The sequence below is a fragment of the Mastigoproctus giganteus genome, chromosome 7 (genome assembly GCF_048544385.1).
Source record: "Mastigoproctus giganteus isolate SK-2022 chromosome 7, ASM4854438v1, whole genome shotgun sequence".
Lineage (NCBI taxonomy): Eukaryota > Metazoa > Arthropoda > Arachnida > Uropygi > Thelyphonidae > Mastigoproctus > Mastigoproctus giganteus.
The window spans coordinates 129,096,331-129,116,572 of NC_143581.1; the positions used below are offsets into that span (position 1 = coordinate 129,096,331).

The 20,242-nt window shown below is 37.4% G+C and overlaps 1 protein-coding gene across 1 annotated transcript in view; it reads right to left on the bottom strand.

Moving 5' to 3' along the window:
• Positions 1 to 20,242, bottom strand: part of LOC150083193 (queuosine-tRNA galactosyltransferase-like) — a 374,131-nt gene that overhangs the window by 206,687 nt on the left and 147,202 nt on the right. The window contains exon 7 of the mRNA XM_090377897.1: positions 18,477 to 18,572. Within this exon, the coding sequence (XP_090234023.1) occupies positions 18,477 to 18,572 (96 nt within the window). The remainder of the gene's footprint in view (positions 1 to 18,476; positions 18,573 to 20,242) is intronic.

A 20,242-nucleotide genomic window follows, 5' to 3' on the forward strand; every position in this document is an offset into this window, starting at 1 on the left:
CAATCCATCTTCCCCACTGCTGGCATCATTCCCTCGCTCCTTGTATAATTTTCTATAGTAGTCTTCTGCTATTTGAATTATGCCTTCTCTGCTGTTTATAAGTACACCGTCGCTATTCTTCAGTTTCAGTATCATTTGTTTTTCTGTATTACTGCTCCTGGCTGCTGATTTAAATCCTTTGTTTTCCCTTAATGCTTGTTCTACTTTTCTTGTGTTAAATCTTCTTATGTCCTCTCTGAGTCTCTTTCTAATGGCTTTGCATAACTCAGTATACTCAATTTTCTCCTTGTCAGTGTTTTTCTTGCTCTTCATTTGTCGTCTTCGGTTCATCATGACAAGTGTTTCTTGACTAATTTTTTGTTCTTTGGATTTCTTTTTCCCTATAGGTTTCTTGGGCTTTATCACTTTCAGAAAGTTGTAATATTCCTCGTCGATATCTTGGTCCTGAGCAGTCTGCAGAAGCTCAAACCTTGTTCTTAAGTTTCAGTTCATACTGCTTTTTCTCCTCCTCTGTTATCTCAAAGACCTTTGTATTATTTACTCGAGTCAGTTTTTTCCTTTCCTTTCCTTTCTAACATCTATATCAAGTGTACATCTTACCATTCTGTGATCACTTCCAACATTTACCTTATTCAGGACGGTAACATCATTCACAATATATCTTCTGTTAGTGATGATGAAGTCGATTTCATTAGTTGTTAATCCATTTGGACTCTTCCATGTCCACTTTCTGTTCACCCTTTTCTTGAAAAAAGTGTTTATTACTGACAGTCCTTGAGATTCTGCAAATTAATCTTTAGCTTGTACCTCTTAGAAATCTTGAGTATTAGTCTTGACACCCTTGGTGATGTACTTTTGAATTCCAAAATGTTGTTTTTAAAATCTTTATGGACCAGAAACCCAACTCCACCTTCATTCGTTTTCACTGTTTCCATTGGTGTACAGCAGATTTCCACTTGATAAACTTATAAGTGATTCATTTCTTCTTCTTGTTTCAGCCAAACCAATGATATTCCAATTCACATTTTCTAATTCCTTTTCCAGCTCTAATATCCTCACACACTAGCAAGGTTGGTCACTCACACACTAGCAAGGCTTTTGTGGATCTATTGGATGATTGTTTTCTACAGCAGCATGTTTGGGAGGCAACCAGGTGGAGTAATACTCTTTTATCTGATTATCAGTAGTGATTTCATGCATTAAGAATCAGCAGAAAAAGGAACCAATAGGAGGCAGTGATCAGTGAATGCTGATTTGGGATATACTCAAAGAGGTAGCTATCTCTTTGAGTAAATCAGTTGTAAAAGCAGTGGTGAGCTATGAATATTTTAACAATGGGCTCACAGTTTTTCTAACTTTCTACCCAGTAAATTTGATTGGTCACAGAAATTATGTCATCTGTAGCTTCCACTAGAGGAGCTTCCCACGCTCACACTACTAGTAGTGTGATTAGAGCGCGTGATGCATTTTTCGTGAGGTAGACAGATGCTACTTATTACCCCCTTAACCATGCATATAAGTGAATGTGTAAAACGATCCTAGGTGGAACGTTTGGCTTCTCCAAATGGCTTCTGTTTTCTAGTCACACCGATCCAGCTGGTCGAGATGCTGAGGCTTTTGCAATTACTAATGACCTTGCACAGATTGTTCATTTACCTACAAGAATACTGGACAATCCTAACCATACAGCCAACACGCTTGATGTTTTTCTCACAAACAACCCTTCTAAGTACAAGGTCGAAGTGAGAGGTCCTTTAAGCACCTCAAATCACAACTTGGTGATTGCCTCTTCTCTAATGGAGCCTTTATCTCATGGCTATTTCGAACCTCGTATTGTTTGACATTACAAGAATGCAAAATGGGAGGACCAGCAAGATTTTTCTTCTTCTTTGCTTAGTCAGATTAATGTTTCAAAATTTCTGATGTCAACGTTTGCTCAGATCGTGTCAGTGAAATTAATCTTGCAGAAATGGAATCCTTTATCCCACATTCCACTTTAAAATCTCGTTCTTTATCTAAACCTTGGTTTTCCAATAAGTGTGTTAAGGCTATTCAAGAGAAGAACGTTGCATATCATAATTGGCTTGTTTCTAATTCTTCAGTTTCATTTTCTGCCTACACCAAACCTCGCAACAACAGGCTAAGAGTAGAAAACTAATGGTAGCCGAGCATTCTGGTCTCTTGCCAAAGCTATTGCCCGCAACTTTTGCCCATCTCTGCTCCCACCTCTGTCCAAACCAAATGGTTCTGTTACTTCAGCCAAGGATAAAGCTGACCTGCTAGCATCCCATTTTTCTTCCAACTCATGTTATTAATGATCTTGGTAAAACACCTCCCACCATTCCCAACATGCTCCATTCAATGCCTCCTGTGGTCTTCTGTCAAAAGGATGTCAGAAGGATTATAAGAAAGCTCCAGGTCCCGTTGGTATTTCTCCACTTGCCCTCAAAACCTGTACTCCTGAACTTACTCCTGTTCTTTGCGGCTTTTTTCACTCTCTTATTCCAAAGGTGTTTTTCCTTCTACTTGGAAATTTGCTCATATCCAGCCAGCTCCTAAAAAGGGTGACAAATCCCTCCCATCAAATTATCGTCCCATTACAATTACTTCTACTCTTTCTAAAGAAATGGAGAAATCAATTAACCACCAACTCCTAAAGTACCTAGAAACCTGCCGTCTGATCAACGATCGCCAGTAGGGATTCCGTCAGTGTAGATCCACTGATGATATTCTGACTATGTTACCCATTTATGGACTAATTCAATGGAAAAGTTAAGTGAAACACAAACAGTTGCTCTTGATATCTCAAAGGTTTTCGAACGTGTTTGGCATAACGGGCTTCTAAACAAGCTTCCATCTTATGGTTTGCCAACTGTTTTTTGTAATTGGTTATCCAGTTTTCTCTCTGATTGCTCACTGAGGGTGATGGTAGATGGCTTTCTGTCTTCTAACTTCTCCACTAATGCTGGTATCCCCCAAGGTTCAGTTCTTTCTCCCACTCTTTTCCCCTTGTATATTAATGACCTTCTTCCATTGACTGGAAATTCTATCCATAGTTTTGCCGATGATACCACATTGCATTCCAATTTCCATTTTGAGAAGCCCTGCCCTGCTCAATCGGCTTCAACTTCTCAAATATCTGCTACCAATTCCTTAAATGCTGATTTCCAGGTAATTCTGAAGTGGGGCAAAGACAACATAATTTCAACCCTTCTAAAACTCAATCTTGTCTTATATTTTGCTAAAAGGATTCTTCTGTTGGTAACACTCCGATTTCTAGGCAAAATGATATCTCTTTTGGGGATTACCCTGACTTCTAATCACTCTTGGCACAAGCACATTACAAATATTGCTTCCTCTGCATTTAAAAAAACTTTGTTTTTGCTTTCGCTCTCGGTGTTACTTTTCTTTCGAACAGCTGTTCACTCTGTACAAATTGCAAATCCACCCTACCATGGAATATTGTTCCCACATCTGGTGTGGTGTCCCCAAAATCTCTCTCGGGCTTCTTGATTCCGTTCAGAAGAGAGCAGTTAGGTTAATTAATGATTCATCTCTAACAGTCTCTCCACTCATTGTCTCATAGACGTACTGTTTCTGCTGCATGACTCTTCTACAGATATTTCCATGGGCACTGTTCTTGTGAATTGGCTTCTATAATTCCCGCCTCCTCTTTGAAAACAGTTCGAACACGTGCCACCACGAGCCAACATCCATTTACTGTCCAACTTCAAACTCACAGAACCAACTTTTCATCTTCCTCGTTTATTCATTCAACTGCCGTTTTCTGGAACAACCTTCCTTCATACATATTTCCTGAAAATTACAGTCTACCGAAGTTTAAGTCCAATGTCACCAAATATCTTCTTCTCAACCTCCAACCCAAGCATGGTACTAAGTACTATAGGTTCTAGTACCTCTCGTGTTTGGGGTTTACATAAAAAAAGGAAAAAAAAAAAAAAAAGCTTAAAAAAACCTGGTCGTCATGCCTCACCTTACGATAATAACTGGATACGACAGTGTCTGGAGTTCTAAGTTTTTAGAATTTTTGAATAGCATGACATCACAATCATGCTTCCTGAAGTTACTACTGCAGTAAGTATGATTGCAACAATACAAATATTTGTCAACAATTTCATTTTTCGTCTTGCATTTTCGTTACATTCCATTGTTCGGTGCCCCTAACAGCTGCATATGTCACTTCAACTACAAGATCGGTACTATTTTAGAGAGATATTGAGACACTTTGCACTCGCAAGTATGCATCTCTTACTTTAGTTAGCATAAATTCATTGTATCTTGTCTTCTAGAAATTATGAAAATCTGTGAATGAGCAATAAAATATTTACAATAAAAAAAAAAAAAAAAAAACTCTTATTTCGTAATCGATATATACAAATCAAAATACCTAAAAGAAACGCGAAGGATGTCTCGCATAAATCATCTACCGCGCGTGCTAAGCACACGTGAAAATTTTTATTCATCTCTTTTTTTTTTAACTTGGGAGATATAATGGATACATTTTTTCATGATAAAATTTTAATATCATGAAATAAAATTTTCATATAAAATTTTAAATTTTAAAATTTTAAAATTGCGATTAAAAAATAACATAAAATATTTCCGATATCACAAATAACATAAAAACTATCACAAAGCATTCCACAATATAAAAATTAGTAAATTAATAAGAGGAGTTTACCTCAATATAGTACGTGGAACACTTCCGTATGATACCCTCCAGAAATTAAAACGGAAAAAATCGACAACTTACCGGTACATTAAAGTAAAATATAAATAATTAAAGTAAATTATAAATAATTAAATAATCAATTTAACACAATTCAAAATCAATTCAAAACAATTAAAATTCAAATTAACGCAATTAAAAGAATCTAACGAAAATATTCAAAACGATTTTTTGAAAATATTCAAAACGATTCAAAAATCGTTTTGAATATTTTCGTTAGATTCTTTTAATTGCGTTAATTTGAATTTTAATTGTTTTGAATTGATTTTGAATTGTGTTAAATTGATTATTTAATTATTTATAATTTACTTTAATTATTTATATTTTACTTTAATGTACCGGTAAGTTGTCGATTTTTTCCGTTTTAATTTCTGGAGGGTATCATACGGAAGTGTTCCACGTACTATATTGAGGTAAACTCCTCTTATTAATTTACTAATATCATTATCAACGTAGAACATATTGAGTATTACAGCTCTGATTCATACTATCTAAACAATATAAAAATAAATACTACATAAAAAACAAACTTTCTAGAAAAAGTACACAAAAAAAAAAATCACAGATTAAATGAAAAAAATTTATTTCCCAAATATTCAAGAAAAATTTATTCTAAAAATTGCCAATTTACTTCTTTATTAATATCTGTTGTCGGTCTTCGGCTTTGCTCAATAGCTGAGCGATGATTACAGAGGAATGATTTGACGTAACAATCCAGATCAAATTGAAGCAATAGTTTTCTATTTAGATGTATGGTCATTATAATCTGCAATGTGTTTAATTGTCACAATATTATTCATTACGCTGAAAGCTCGCTCAGCTTCAGCACTGTTAATCGCAATGGTTTCGAAGATATTTCTAGCTTTATTAATTGAAAAGGGAATTTCACTCAATTTTAAAGATAAATTGTCTTTGACAAAATCTCTAAAATCATTCATTTTTATTTCATATTTTATCAGAAAACAAATTTCTTATTCAGTTTTCGCCATTTTGCCACTGAGATGAAAGTTCTTTCACATTCCACGATTTCGGGTAGCATATGTTTAAAATTTCTTTCAATGGTATCGTCATTTTCATTATTTAATTTAAAATCACTCTGTTGCATTAAAAATTTATCCTTTAAGAATAAACAATGCATTTAATAACCTGTCACAAGGTAATTTTTTTTGCTTTCGACTTTGATTCCTTCAAATTCTTTCCACTTCAACATGCTCTCAATTTTAACTTCATAATTTTTCAAATTAGCAATTGCATTGATAGTTCGAATTATTAATTTATATGCTTTTACCTTTGTGATTCTGTAAAGCTTCTGAATGGTAAGAGAGCTCCTGCAGGATTTCAATCATTTGTGCTAATTTAAGAAATTATAAATTTAAAAGTTGATTTAATAATCGGAATATTTAACTTCTGATTCAAAAATGTTTGCACAAAGCAGATTAATTCCTCCAACCCGCAATTGCCGTCTGCAAGCTACAAGCTGCCCATCGTGTCCCGAGCACACGACCGATCTTTATAGTTTCCACATTAAGTTCTTTAGCCTGTATGCCATTATATTTTAGAACTTTTTCAACACATTGTAAAGCTCGACAAAGTTTCAAAATCTGCCAACATTTCATCTTCGTAAAGTTCATATAATATCTTAGTTGCCTCAATTCATCCCCCCCCCCCCCGCATTGCTACTGTCACTAGTTGTGTGAATACTGGGCAAAATGTTGGAATCACACGAATATTCAGCTACTGTGACCAAGTAAACATAGACGAGAGAAATTTACTGGAAGGCGTGGATCGCTTATTTCTCCGAAAAACATACGATTGTTTGTCGGAGTAAAAGGGAACCAAAACACAGGTTGAACAGAGGTTATTATCCGTGTCGGGAATCTTCTTAATCCTCTGATTGGCTATGGAAAGCAGACTGACGAGCACGACTTCTCGGTATGTAACTGCATAGGTTTTACGGACACCACTAACATTGTGAAATGGTAATCCCTTTCACCCTTAATTAGCACTTTCTAATTACCTAAATTGCCTTAAGGCCAGAGGTGAGAACAATGCATACAAAGTTGTCTCTCTCCTAATCCGTTCGTTACATGGAAATTTTCTTCGTTCAATGGAAATATTTTAAATGTAATTACCAAGAGGAATCAAAAAAAATTTACTATAAAGAAGATTGTTAAACAGAGGTCTGACTGTAATTAAATCAAAAATGAAGCAATTTTAACATATGTAACCGATCGATTATGCTATTAAAATGCTGGGAATGGGGCCCCACTCGCCCCACCATAGTTTCGGCTCTGGATACTCAATAAATGCATTCAGAATTTCACTTGTAAAATAAATGATCATCTCAACAATGGGCTCACAAATTTTACGACATCAAAAACCGGAAGGGTTTTTGATGTCGAAAAGGTGACTACAGTGGTCTCAGACAGTTTTTAAATTCAATAGAGTGGGACCAACTAATGATGTTACCAATAGCAAATTCTAAATGGGAAGCATTCAAAGAATTAATCTTGGAAGCTAATAGCCTTTTCGTTCAAAATTTAGGCCTAAATGGATGTCAGACGACTAATGAGATGTGGCAGAGAAGAAAAATGCATGGGATACATATAAAGGTAGATAAAAGTTGGTCTGTAATCAAGTCACAAAGGAGGTTAAGCAAGTAATGGCAGATTACAAAAAATCTTTGGCAAAGGATACAAAGAAAAACATACTTTACATAAGTAAAGTTCTTTCTAGAAGGAAGGGGATGAATCAGATTGATCCACTTGATATTGATGGTTTAACTGTTGGCGATCCTGCTCAGGTAGCTAACAAACTGAATGAATATTTTGCATCTACAGGGAGAGGAATGCCAGAGGTACATTAAACTCTGGCAGTGAGCTCAATGATTTTGTAATAACTGAGAGCAAAGTGGAGCAGAAATTGTAGAAGATAAACATAAGAAAGGCACACCTGGGGGTGGATGGAATCTTTCCAGTTATATAAAAGGAGGCAGCAAAGGCAATAAGCAAATTTTTAACCATAATTATGAGAGCTTCCTTGGACTAGGAGAGGTACCCGTGAACTGGAGATGTGCAAATGTGACTTCAATTCTCAAAGGAGGATCAAAGCGTGACACAAGTAATTACAGCACTGTTAGTTTAACTCCTGTTCTGGGGAAATTAATGGAGTAACTTGTTAAAGAAACAATGCAGGATCATCTTGACAAGACAGTTATAGTTTGGACAGAGCATGAGTTTAAGGGGAAATCTTGTCTGACCAGTTTGATTGGATACTATGATGTGGTCACAAAAGAATTGGATGCAAAAAATTATTTAGCATTAGTATGGCATAGTATGCAATAAAGCAAGCTTATAAAGAATCAGCCAAAAAAAAAAAAAAAAAAAAACACCCTTCCCATCTCACCCATCAATTCTCTCCAAATATTTGTCTAGTTCTGCTTTGAACTTATTTAAGATGCTGACCTCCACTACAACAGATTAGAATTAGTTATATAGCATAAGACAAAAAAAAAAAAAAAAAAACCTTCTAATTTCACCTATCCACTCGCTCCAAATGTATGCCTAGTTCCGTTTGAATTTATTTAAGCTATCGACTTCTACAACACATCGAAGTTTGTTCCAGCAATGAACCATTTGCTGGCTAAAGGCAAATTTCCATACATCTATCCTACAACTGTCTTTCCTCAATTTGAATTTATGCCCTCTCAGGCGATTATTCTGAACAAAAAGAAGAATCCCATCAGCATTGAGCATGCTCAAACCATTCAAGGCTTTATACATCTCAAGCAGACCACCTCGCTGGTGACTAGTCTTCACACACTGCAATTTACAAAACTTAAACTTTTCTTTGTAAGAGCAACCCTTTATTCCATTCACTAATCTCGTTGCAGCAACTCTACATCTTTCCTAAAATGAGGACTCCAGACCTGTATACAGTACTGAAGGTGTGGCCTAACCGTTGCCTTATACAAGGGGACAATTACTCCCTTATTGTCCGCTAGCAAAATTCCGGTAGATCATTGACAAGACACCATGAGCTACTCTTGCAGCCTTTTTGGACTGCTCAGAAAACTTCATATCTGACTGCACAATTACCCCCCAGTTTCTTTTCATTCTCTACCACCCTGAGTGTAGTATCGCACAGTTGATACGTTACTCTGTGGTTACTGCTTCCCATACGCAGTACTTTACATTTGTCAATGTTAAACTTCAGTTGCCACCTCTCAGCCCTTCTGCTCAACTTTTCCCTATCCTGTTGCAGTAGTGTACTATCATTACTGTCATTAATAACCCTGCCACCCTTTGTATTATCTACAAACTTGGACATTTAGCATACTATACCTTTATTGACATTATTCATAAATACACAAAACAAAAATGGGCCCAACACCGAATCCTGGGGGACTCTGCTAATAACATTAGTCTATGAAGAACAGTGCCCGTTGATAATCATTTTCTGTCTTCCCCCACTCAACAATCCTTTTATGCATTGTAGCAACTTGCCCTTAGTGCCATACTGCTCCAAACTGTACAGTAGTCTTCCACGTGCGGCAGTATCAAAAGCTTTCTAAAATCCAAGTATATGATATCAAAATTATTCTTTGATTCCAATTCCTTTCTGACCACATCATAGTATCCAATAAAATTTGTCATACAAGACTTCTCCTTACCAAACCCATGCTTTGTCTGAATTATAACTGCAGTCTTTTCTACATGATCCTGCATCACTTCCTTAACCCGAGACTCCATTATTTTCCTGGAACAGAAGTTAGACTAACAGATCTGTAATTAACCATGTCATCTTTTTCCCCCCTTTGTAAATTGGGGACACATTTGCACATCTCCAGTCCATGGGGACCTCCCCTGAGTCCAAGGAAGCTTTCATAATTATGGCTAAGGATTTGCTTACTTCCTTTGCTGATTCCTTTAATATAACTGGAGACCTCCATCCACCCCAGGTGCCTTTCTTACGTTTAATTTCAACAATTTCTCCTCCACTTTGCTCTTAATTATTTGCAAAATCACTTAGCTCCCTGTTAGAGTTTGATAAACTTCTGGCATTCTCCTCCTTGAATAACTCCACATGTGTGAATGTAGATGCAAAATACTCATTCAGTTTATGAGCTACATGAGCATGATCATCAATAATCAAACCATCTGTGTTAAATGAACAAACCTGATTCATCACACTTCCTTCTAGAGTTTGAATAAGTAAAGAACTCTTTGCTGTTTTTCTTTGCATCCTTTGCCAAAGATTTCTTGTAATCTGCCTTTGCCTGCCTAACTTCTTTGTAACTAGATTACAAACTAGCTTATATCTGCCATAGGCTTCTGTGTTGCCTGAAAATTTATATGCATCCCATGCATTTTTCTTCTCTGTCACGAGCCATATTAATTCATCTGACATCCAATTAGTCCTACTCCTTGAACAGAGACAGTAATTCTTAGCTGGTATGAAAAGACTAGAAACCCTCGAAGATTAATTCCCTGAAGGCTTCAACATTTAGAATTCACCACTGGTAACATCATAAGTTGATCCCACTGCATAGAATTTAAAAACTCTCTGAGACCACTGTAGTTACCTTAACGAAAGCAAAACCCTTCCACTTATCCCTGATAGTAGTTACATCTATAAGTAAATCCCACATCAGAACACTGATATCGTATACTTGGATCTTTGGAAAGCTTTTGCTGCTATGGAAAAAGGGATGGTTGAGTGGGAGAAGAACAAGAGTGGTAATCAATGGACGCTGCTCTTCGTGGACTAATGCTATTAGTGGAGTCCCCCCAGTGTTCAGTGTTGGATCCATTGTTATTTTCTGTATTTATTAATGATATTGATGTAGGTATATCAAGCTTAATGTCTAATTTTCCAGACTACATGAAGGTTGGAAGGGTGTTTAATGACACTAATGACGGCACGTTACTGCAACAGAATCTAGAAAAGTTGAGCAGATGGGTTAAGAGGTGGCAACTGAAGTTTAACGTTGAGAAATGTAAAGTATTGCATATGGGTAGCAGTAACGCCAAAATAATGTATCAACTGTGTAGTACTAGGGTGGTAGTGAATGAAAAGAACCTGGGGGTAATTGTACAGTCAGATATGAAGTTTTCTGAGAAGTGCGGACAATCTGCAAGAGTAGCGCATGGTGTAGTAGTAGTGGTAGTAGCAGTGGCATTTGATGCAAGAAAGCAAGTGTATGAGCTTATGCAGCATCAGCCAAAAAAATAAATAAATAAAAAAAAAATCACACCATTCCCTCCAAATGCCTGTCCAGTTCCTATTTAAATTTATTCAACCTATCAAACTTCCACAACAAGAGATGGAAGTTTGTTCCAGCAATTAACCACCCGCTGGCTAAAGGCAAATGTCCGCACATCTAAACTACATCTGTCTTTTCTTAATTTGAATTTATGCCCCCTTAGGTTCGTAATCTGAACAAGTGGAAGGATCCCATCAGAATTCTGCGTGCTCAACCCATTCAAGGCCTTATATACCTCAATCAGATCACCACGCAGGCGCCTAGTCTCCAGCCCATCCACTGCAATTTGCAGAACTTAAGCCTCTCTTGGTAAGAGAATCCCTTCATTCCCTTTACCAATCTTGTTGCCCTACTCTGTACACGCTCAAGTAAATCTACATCCTTCCTAAAATTAGGCCTCCAGACCTGTACGCAGTACTCAAGGCGTGGTCTGACAACTGCCTTATACAGAGGGATAATCACCTCCTTTTCCCTGCTAGCAAAATTTCTATATATCATTGACAAAACCCCATGACCTGCCCTGGCAGCCTGTCTGCATTGCCTCCTTCTACCCATATGCAGTACTTTGCATTTGTCAAGGTTAAACTTCAGTTGCCACTTCTTAGCCCATCTGCCCAAATTATCTAGATTCTGTTGCAGTAGCACACTGCCATTACTGTCATTAACAACCCTGCCAACCTTTGTATCATCTGCAAACTTCGACATTAAGCCTGATATACCTTCATCAATATCATTGATAAATATACAAAACAACAGAGGACCTAACACCGAACCCTGTGGGACTCCACTAATAACATTAGTCCAAGAAGAGCGGCACCCATTGATTACCACCTTCTGTCTTCTCCCACTTAACCATCCTTTTATCCATTCTAGCAACTTACCCTTAATACCATTCTGCTCCAATCTGTACAATAGTCTTCCTGCGCAACAGTGTCAAAAGCTTTCCTGAAATCCAAATATATGATATCAAAATTATTTTTTGCATCCAGTTCCTTTGTAACCACATCATAATATCCTATCAAATTTGTCAGACAAGACTTTCCCTTAACAAACCCATGCTGTGTCTGAATTATTGCTGCAGTCTTGTCTAGATGATCCTGCAATGCATCTTTAACCAGTGACTCCATTATTTTACCCGGAACAGAAGTTAAACTAACTGGTCTGTAATTACTCGTGTCACCCTTCGATCCCCCTTTGTGAATTGGGGATACATTTGCACGTTTCCAGTCCGTGGGAACCTTCCCTGAATCCAAGGACGCTCTCATAATTATGGCTAAGGGTTTGCTTAGTTGCTTTGCCGCCTCCTTTAATATAACTGGATAGATCCCATCCACTCCAGGTGCTTTTCTTATGTTTAACTTCAACAATTTCTCCTCCACTTTGCTTTCAGTTATTACAAAATCATTAAGTATCCTGCTACAATTTGATAATCTTCTGCCATTTTCAAACCTTAATAATTCCTCATGTGTGAATGCAGATGCAAAATACACATTCAGTTTGTTTGCTATCTGAGCAGGATCATCAACAGTCGAACCATCGATGTCAAGTGGACCAATCAGATTCATCCCCTTCCTTTTAGAGTTTATATAAGTAAAGAAATCCTTGCTGTTTTTCTTAGCATCTTTTGCCAAGGATTTCTCGTAATCTGCCTTCGCCTGCCTAACCTCCTTTGTCACCTGATTACAGACTAGCTTATATCTGCCATAGGATTCTGAGTCGCTTGATAATTTATATTCATCCCATGCATTTTTCTTCTCTATTACGAGTCTCATTAGTTCATTAGATAACCATTTAGGCCTAAACCTTCAACAATATTTCTTAATAGGTATGAAACTTTTAGTAGCTTACACGATTAATTCCTTGAATGCTTCCCACTTAGAATTTACTGTTGGTAACATCGTCAGTTTATCCCACTGTACAGAATTTAAAAACTGTCGGAGACCACTGTACTCACCTTTACGGAAGCAAAAACCCTTTCCTTTACCCCTGATGGTAATTAAAACTTTAAGTAAATCCCACATCAGCACACTGTGATCACTGCCACCTAGTGGTTCCTTTATCTGCAAATTCTTAATACACGAATGATCACTGCTGATAACCAGATCAAGAGTATTACTTTCTCTGGTTGCCTCTCGAACATGCTGCTGCAGAAAACAATCATCCGATAAATCCACAAAAGTCTGACTAGTGTGTGAGTGACCAACCCACAAGTTCCAGTCAATATCTGGGAAGTTGAAATCCCCCATTATAAGACATTCCGATTTACTAGCCCACTCTATTTCTCTGTACAACTGTTCATTGTACTCATTCGAGTCATTAGGCCTATAACACACTCCTACTCTTATTTTTGCTTTCGCAGTGCTTATGTCACACCAAACTGACTCAACAGTGCACTGTTCATCTATATCAACTGGATGCACTTCTTTTGATTTTTATGTTTTTCTTAATTAACAGCATAACACCTCCTCCCTTTCTATCCTGTCTATCCTTTCTGTGCACATTGTACTCCCCAAATTCCAGTTCAGTATTCCTTATATCTGTGTGACACCACGTTTCTGCTATCCCAACAATATCCGCATTTGATGTCTTGACAAACACTTCAAATTCATCAAATTTATTTACTATACTTCTAGCATTGGTATACATGCAAGCATACATGCTCCAACTCCTATTCTTAGTTACCCTAACACATCCCATATACCCACCTATTTCAGGATGACTGCCATCCGTCCCTGAAACCCCCAACAACCCACGCTCCAGGTCGCTACTTATTCTAATAGAAGTTGTGCAAGAATCACCTTCACCTCTGCCTATGGCTACTGTTAAACTATTAGTCCTTGTATCCCCCCAAGCCATTCAAAGCCTTATACACCTCTATCAGATCACCTCGCCGATGCCTAGTCTCCAGACTCTGTAATTTGCAAAACTTAAGCCTTTCTTCGTAAGAGCAACCCTTTGTTCCATTCACTAATCTTGTTGCCCTTCTCTGTACTCGTTCCAGCAGCTCTACATCCTTCTTGAAATGACGCCTCCAGGCCTGTATACAGTACTCTAGGTGTAGCCTGACCATTGCCTTATACAAGGGAATAATCACCTCCTTATCCCTGCTAGAAAAATTCCTATATATCATTGACAATACAACATGAGCTACTCTTGTAGCCCGTCTGCACCGCTCAGAGAACTTCATATCTGCCTGCACAACCACCCCCAGGTCCCTTTCATTCTCTACCACTGTCAGTATAGTACCACAGAGTTGATACGTTGCTCTGGGGTTGCTGTTTCCCATATGTAGTACTTTACATTTGTCAATGTTAAACTTCATTTGCCACCTCTCAGCCCATCTGCTCAACCTTTCCAGATCCTGTTGCAGCAGCATAGTGTCAGTAGTGTCCTTGACAACCCTGCCAACCTTCGTATCATCTGCAAACTTGGACATTAAGCTTGATATACCATCATCGATATCATTTATAAATACAGAGAACAATAAAGGCCCCAATACTGAACCCTGAGGGACTCCACTAATAACATTAGTCCGCGATGAGCAGTGTCCATTGATTACCACTCTCTGTCTTCTCCCCCTCTACCACTCCTTTATCCATAGCAGCAATTTGCCTCCAATGTCACACTGCTCCAATTTGTGCAGTAGTCTTCCATGTGAAACAGTATCAAAAGCCTTTCTAAGATCCAAGTATATAATATCAAAGTTATTCCCTGCATCCAGTTATTTTGTGACTGCATCATAGTATCCACTCAAATTGGTCAGGCAAGACTTCCCCTTAACAAAACCATGCTGTGTCCGAGCTATAACTGAAGTCTTGTCTAGATGATCCTGCAGTGCTTCTTTAACCAGTGCCTCCATTAATTTTTTGGGAACAGAAGTTAAACTCACAGGTCTATAATTACTAGTGTCAACCTTTGATCCTCCATTGTGAATTGGGGTTGCATTTGCACATCTCTAGTCCATGGGTACCTCCCCTGAATCCAAGGAAACTCTCATAACTATGGCTAAGGGTTTGCTTACTTCCTTTGCTGCCTCCTTTAATATAACTGGATAGATCCCATCCACCCCAGGTGCCTTTCTTGTGTTTATCTTCAACAATTTCTCCTCCACTTTACTCTCAGTTATTACAAGATTCTCTAGCTTACTGCTAGAGTTGAATACACCTCTGGCATTCCTCTCGCTGAATAACTCCTCATTTGTGAATGTCGATGCAAAATATTCATTTAGTTTGTTAGCTACCTGAGCAGGGTCATCAACAGTTGACCCATCGATATCAAGTGGACCAATCTGATTCATCCCCTTCCTTCTAGAGTTTACATAAGTAAAGAACTCTTTGTTGTTTTTCTTCGCATCCCTTGCTAAGGATCTCTCATAATCTGCCTTTGCCTGCCTAACCTACTTTGTAACTTGGTTACAGATCAACTTTTATCTATCATAGGCTTCTGTGTCACGTGTTAATTTGTATGTATCCCATGCATTTTTCTTCTCTGCCATATGCCCCATTAGTTCATCTGACATCCATTTAGGCCTAAACCTTGAACAATATTTCTTAGTTGGTATGTAAAGCCTAGTAGCTTGCAAGATAAGTTCTTTGAGTGCTTCCCATTTTGAATTTGCTGTTGGTAACATCATCAGTTGATCCTACTGTATAGAATTTAAATACTGTCTCAGTCCATCGTAGTCGCCTTTACGAAAGCAATACCCCTTCCCTTTACCCCTAATGGTAGTTACCTCTTTGAGTAACTCCCACTTCAGAACACTGTGATCACTGCCACCTAGTGGTTCATTTATCTGCAGATTCTTAATGCATGAAGAATCACTACTGATAATCAAATCAAGAGTATTACTCCCTCTAGTTTCCTCCCGAACATCCTGATGTAGAAAACAATCATCCAATAAATCCACAAAAGCCTTGCTAGTGTGTGAGTGACCAGCCCCCAAATTCCAGTCAATATCTGGGAAATTAAAATCCCCCATTATAAGACTCTCTGATTTACTGGCCCACTCTATTTCTCTGTACAGTTTCTTATTATACTCATCAGAGTCATTAAGCCTATAGCACACTCCTACTCTCAATTTTTATCTGCCAATGCTTATGTCACCAAACTGACTCGACACTGCACTGTCCAACGATGTCGACTGGCTTCACTTCCTTGGATTTTATGTGTTTCTTAACTAATAGCATAACCCCTCCTCCCTTCCTATCCTGTCTATCCTTTCTGTAGACATTGTACTCCCCAAATTCCAGTTCTGCCTTCCTTATATCTGTGTGACACCACGTCTCTGAAATCCCAACAATATCTGCCTTTGATGTTTTGAGCAATAACTCAAATTCATCAAATTTATTTACTAAACTCCTAGCATTGGTGTACACGCAAGTATACATGCACCTGCTCTTCCTCTTAGCCACCCTAACACAACCCATGTGTTTACTTGTACCCCCGTGATTCCCAGCAGTCTGTGAAATATCCTGCATCTTATTTTCCAGGCTGCTGCTCATTCCAATAGAAGCAGTGCAAGAATCACTTTCTCCTCTGCCAGTGGCTACTGTTAATCTATTAGTCCTTGTATCCCCCCAATCTAGCAGTTTTCCGACCCACCTAACACTGCCTCGATAGCATCAGCAAACATTCTTGCACCCTTTCTATTTAAGTGTATCCCATCCCTGTAGAAGCAGTCTCTCCTGTTAACAAGTACAGACCAGGCTGAAAAAAATTCTACCCCTTGAGCCCTGCACAATCTTTCCAGAGCCGAATTGATCGACAGGGCTCTCATCATATACTACCTCCTATCCTGTCTGGGCAGAATTGCAGACACTTTCAAATTCAACTCTAATTCACGGCTTTTTTTCATCAGTGACCTGTACGTGTTAAGTAATTCCACTGGTCTCCTACTCTTAATATCATTAGTGCCAACGTGTACAACTATATCACCTTTTGTGCCCTTAAAAGATGATATCCGCTCTACAACGTCATCAACCTTTGCCCCTGGCAGACATACCCTGGTCCTGTTCCACCTATCCTTTTTACAAAGCATGTTTCCCATTTCCCTGACAGTAGAGTCACCAACAACTACTAGTTCCTTTGGGACCAGTGCATTCTGCCTTGGGGGTTGCTGCTGTGTTGCGCGATGACCAAGTGCAATATCTGGCATTGGTGTGGGCAGCTGAGAGCTTGATGGGCCCCTCACTTTTAATCCTTCGAGGGCATCCACCCTGTCCTTCAAGCTCTCATATAGGCCCATAACAACGCTGAGTTGTCGCCTGATTTCCTTACACTCCTTGCATCGTGCACATACAAAGACATCCCCCATGGCAGTATCATGTCCCATACCTGACTGCTCCGCAAACATCAAGCAAATAGTGCATCTTAAAAGGCTGTGATTCAGAGGGCAACTGTCCCCCTCAGTTCTCCCCTGAGCCACAGAATTCCCATTAGCTTGAGCCTTTTGCTTTGCTGCTCTGGTTTGAGTCATGATTTCGATTTACTTTCAATAAAATTTCAATTTCAGTATAAACTTAAATCCTAAACTTGTATCCCAACACAGTTATAACGCTATATTTATGTTTCAGTAACGAGTGTTATCTACGAAACGTATGAGTGTTATCTACGAAATATTTATGTTTCAGTAACGAGTGCTATCTACAAAATCTACGAAATATTTATGTTTCAGTAACGAGTGTTATCTACGAAATATTTATGTATATACTCTCAGAATACCTGAGTATCTCTTGGTACTCAGGTATCAAGCCCTAGCTGAGAGAATGACTGAAAAGCCAAGTATTCTCTCAGCTAGGGCTTCATTAAAAGAAATGTGTTATTTTCTAAGTAATGTAAAATGCTTGAAATAACACATTACTTAAATACCATGCCATTTTTTATTTTTATTATTTTAGCATTCCTATACAAATGCAACAGAGAGAGAGAGAGAGATGATGCAGAAAAAATAAAAAAACTTTTTTTTTAGTTAAAAACACTTTCATTACAAAATAAAAGGTTCTGTTTATACTCCAGCATCACCCTACAAGTCAGAAGAGTTTACAACTCTTGTGCCTTTTCGGGTAATACAGTTAACAATCGTATTTTTACAAAATTAATATTATTAATTTTATATAGTGGTCAAGTAGGTTTGAACTACTGGAAACTCAAACACACATATTATTACTCTCTTGTGTTACCCACTTGGTTATGTCAAGCATTATGACGTCTGAACACATAATAAATAAGAAAAAAATCATTTCGGTCTATCTTGTATTTAAGTAAGTGCTTTAGCCAATCCAAGATTTGAACTGGCGGAAGGGACAGTGGAATCATTCAAATGATTCCATTCACAAGACATGAACTATACTAAACTTATTACAGAATGCAAAGATAAGAACTATGGTGCACAGAATAAAGAAATTGCTTGTGCCACATTTATTTTTTTCATATTCTTAAAATCAATCAGATATATAGTCTTACCTGTGTATATAACTGATATGGAAGTAAACTATTTGCCCATTCTGTATATCTTATTGTTGAGTCTGGAGGTAAGCGATGAAATCTGCAGCCTATGATCTATGAGAAAAAGAAATCAAATGAATGCGAAGGATGGATTAGAGAGAGAGAGAGAGAGAGAGAGATATTAATTATAATTATCCAACTTCAGTGATCATATTACGATGTCACTTAAAAGAATCCATTTTATTAATGGACCAACTTTTTCAATACACACGAATTGTATATAGACAACAATTTAATTGTACATTCTTCATTAATTAATGTCTCATGCTGTCTTTGAAGAATGAGAGACTACAGTCAATACCAAGTATATAGAATGTTTCTTCAGTATTATATTGTTTCTTAACAGCATTAGCTTGTGAAGGTTATGTATCCTTAAGTGTCTAGCTTACACCAGTTTACATAAAAAATGAGATATGACTGTAAATGGATGGGGAAGCCCTCAGAAATGTTTAGATGATTACCGAGTACAGTCAACTGTAAATTGGATATTGGTGAAATAATGAGTATTTAAATCTGAGAATAATATGTAATTTAAATAATTACATATTATTCTCAGACATTTCATGGTACTTCAGTGACGGCAAAACTGGTAAATTCTGGTGATATAATTTACATTATTACCCATTAATTTGATTAATTATTATTACCCGTTGATTTGGTTACACATTAATTTGATTAAATATTATTATCTATTAATTTGATTACACGTTTCTTAAGGTTTATTCCTGAAGTAGTTAACAAACAGCTATTAGCAAACATCATGTAAAGAATTAACTTTTAACAGTTTTAAATATCTTTACATTAGTTATTAATTTAGTTAATAACATTAAGTAAATGGATAACTACGAATACTTACATTCCTGTAACGCTGTCCTTACAATATCCAACGGCCTCTCATATCAAGATAGCAGTTTTTACAATTCATTATATTTATATGTTCTGTACTGTATTCTTAAACTAAGAATGTTTGAAATTAAAACTCTGGTTAAGGTTTCCTGGGGCCAATCTTATATTAGTTCTAATGTCTCATTCTAAATACCCTCGCTAATGGTGAGGATATTTAGAACAAGTAGTGGTGTGAGTACAAATCGCAAATCCACCCTACCATGGAATATTGTTTCCACATCTGTTGTGATGCCCCCAAAACCTCTCTCAGGCTTCTAGATTCCATTCAGAAGAGGGCAGTTAGGTTGTTGTTATTTGGTTTTTAGGACCATTAGCAACTAAGGCCATATTGCTCTGAGGATATGCGGTGGTCATTCCCTGACCTTTCCGCATCCTCCATATTTGGTGGTCACAGGCAATTCCCACTCTCTCTTTCAAAACAGTCTGAACACACTGCCACCAACTAACATCCATTTACTGTCCAACTTCAAACTCACAGAACCAACTTTTCATCTTCCTCGTTTATTCATTCAACTGTCATTTTCTGGAACAACCTCTCTTCATACGTATTTCCTGAAAATTACAGTCTACACAAGTTCAAGTCTAATGTCAACAAATATCTTCTTTCGTCTTCTCAACCTCCAACCCAAGCACGGTACTAAGTACTATAGGTTCTAATACCTCTTGTGTTTGGGGTTTTCATAAAAAAAGAAAGAAAAAAAAAGTGGTTTGTTCTTGCAGCTTGTAATATGTTTATACTTTACATGCAAAAATATTTTTGGTATTCCAGTTTTTGATGTGATATAATTTTTTGATTAATCATAAAAGAAGTTTCCAGT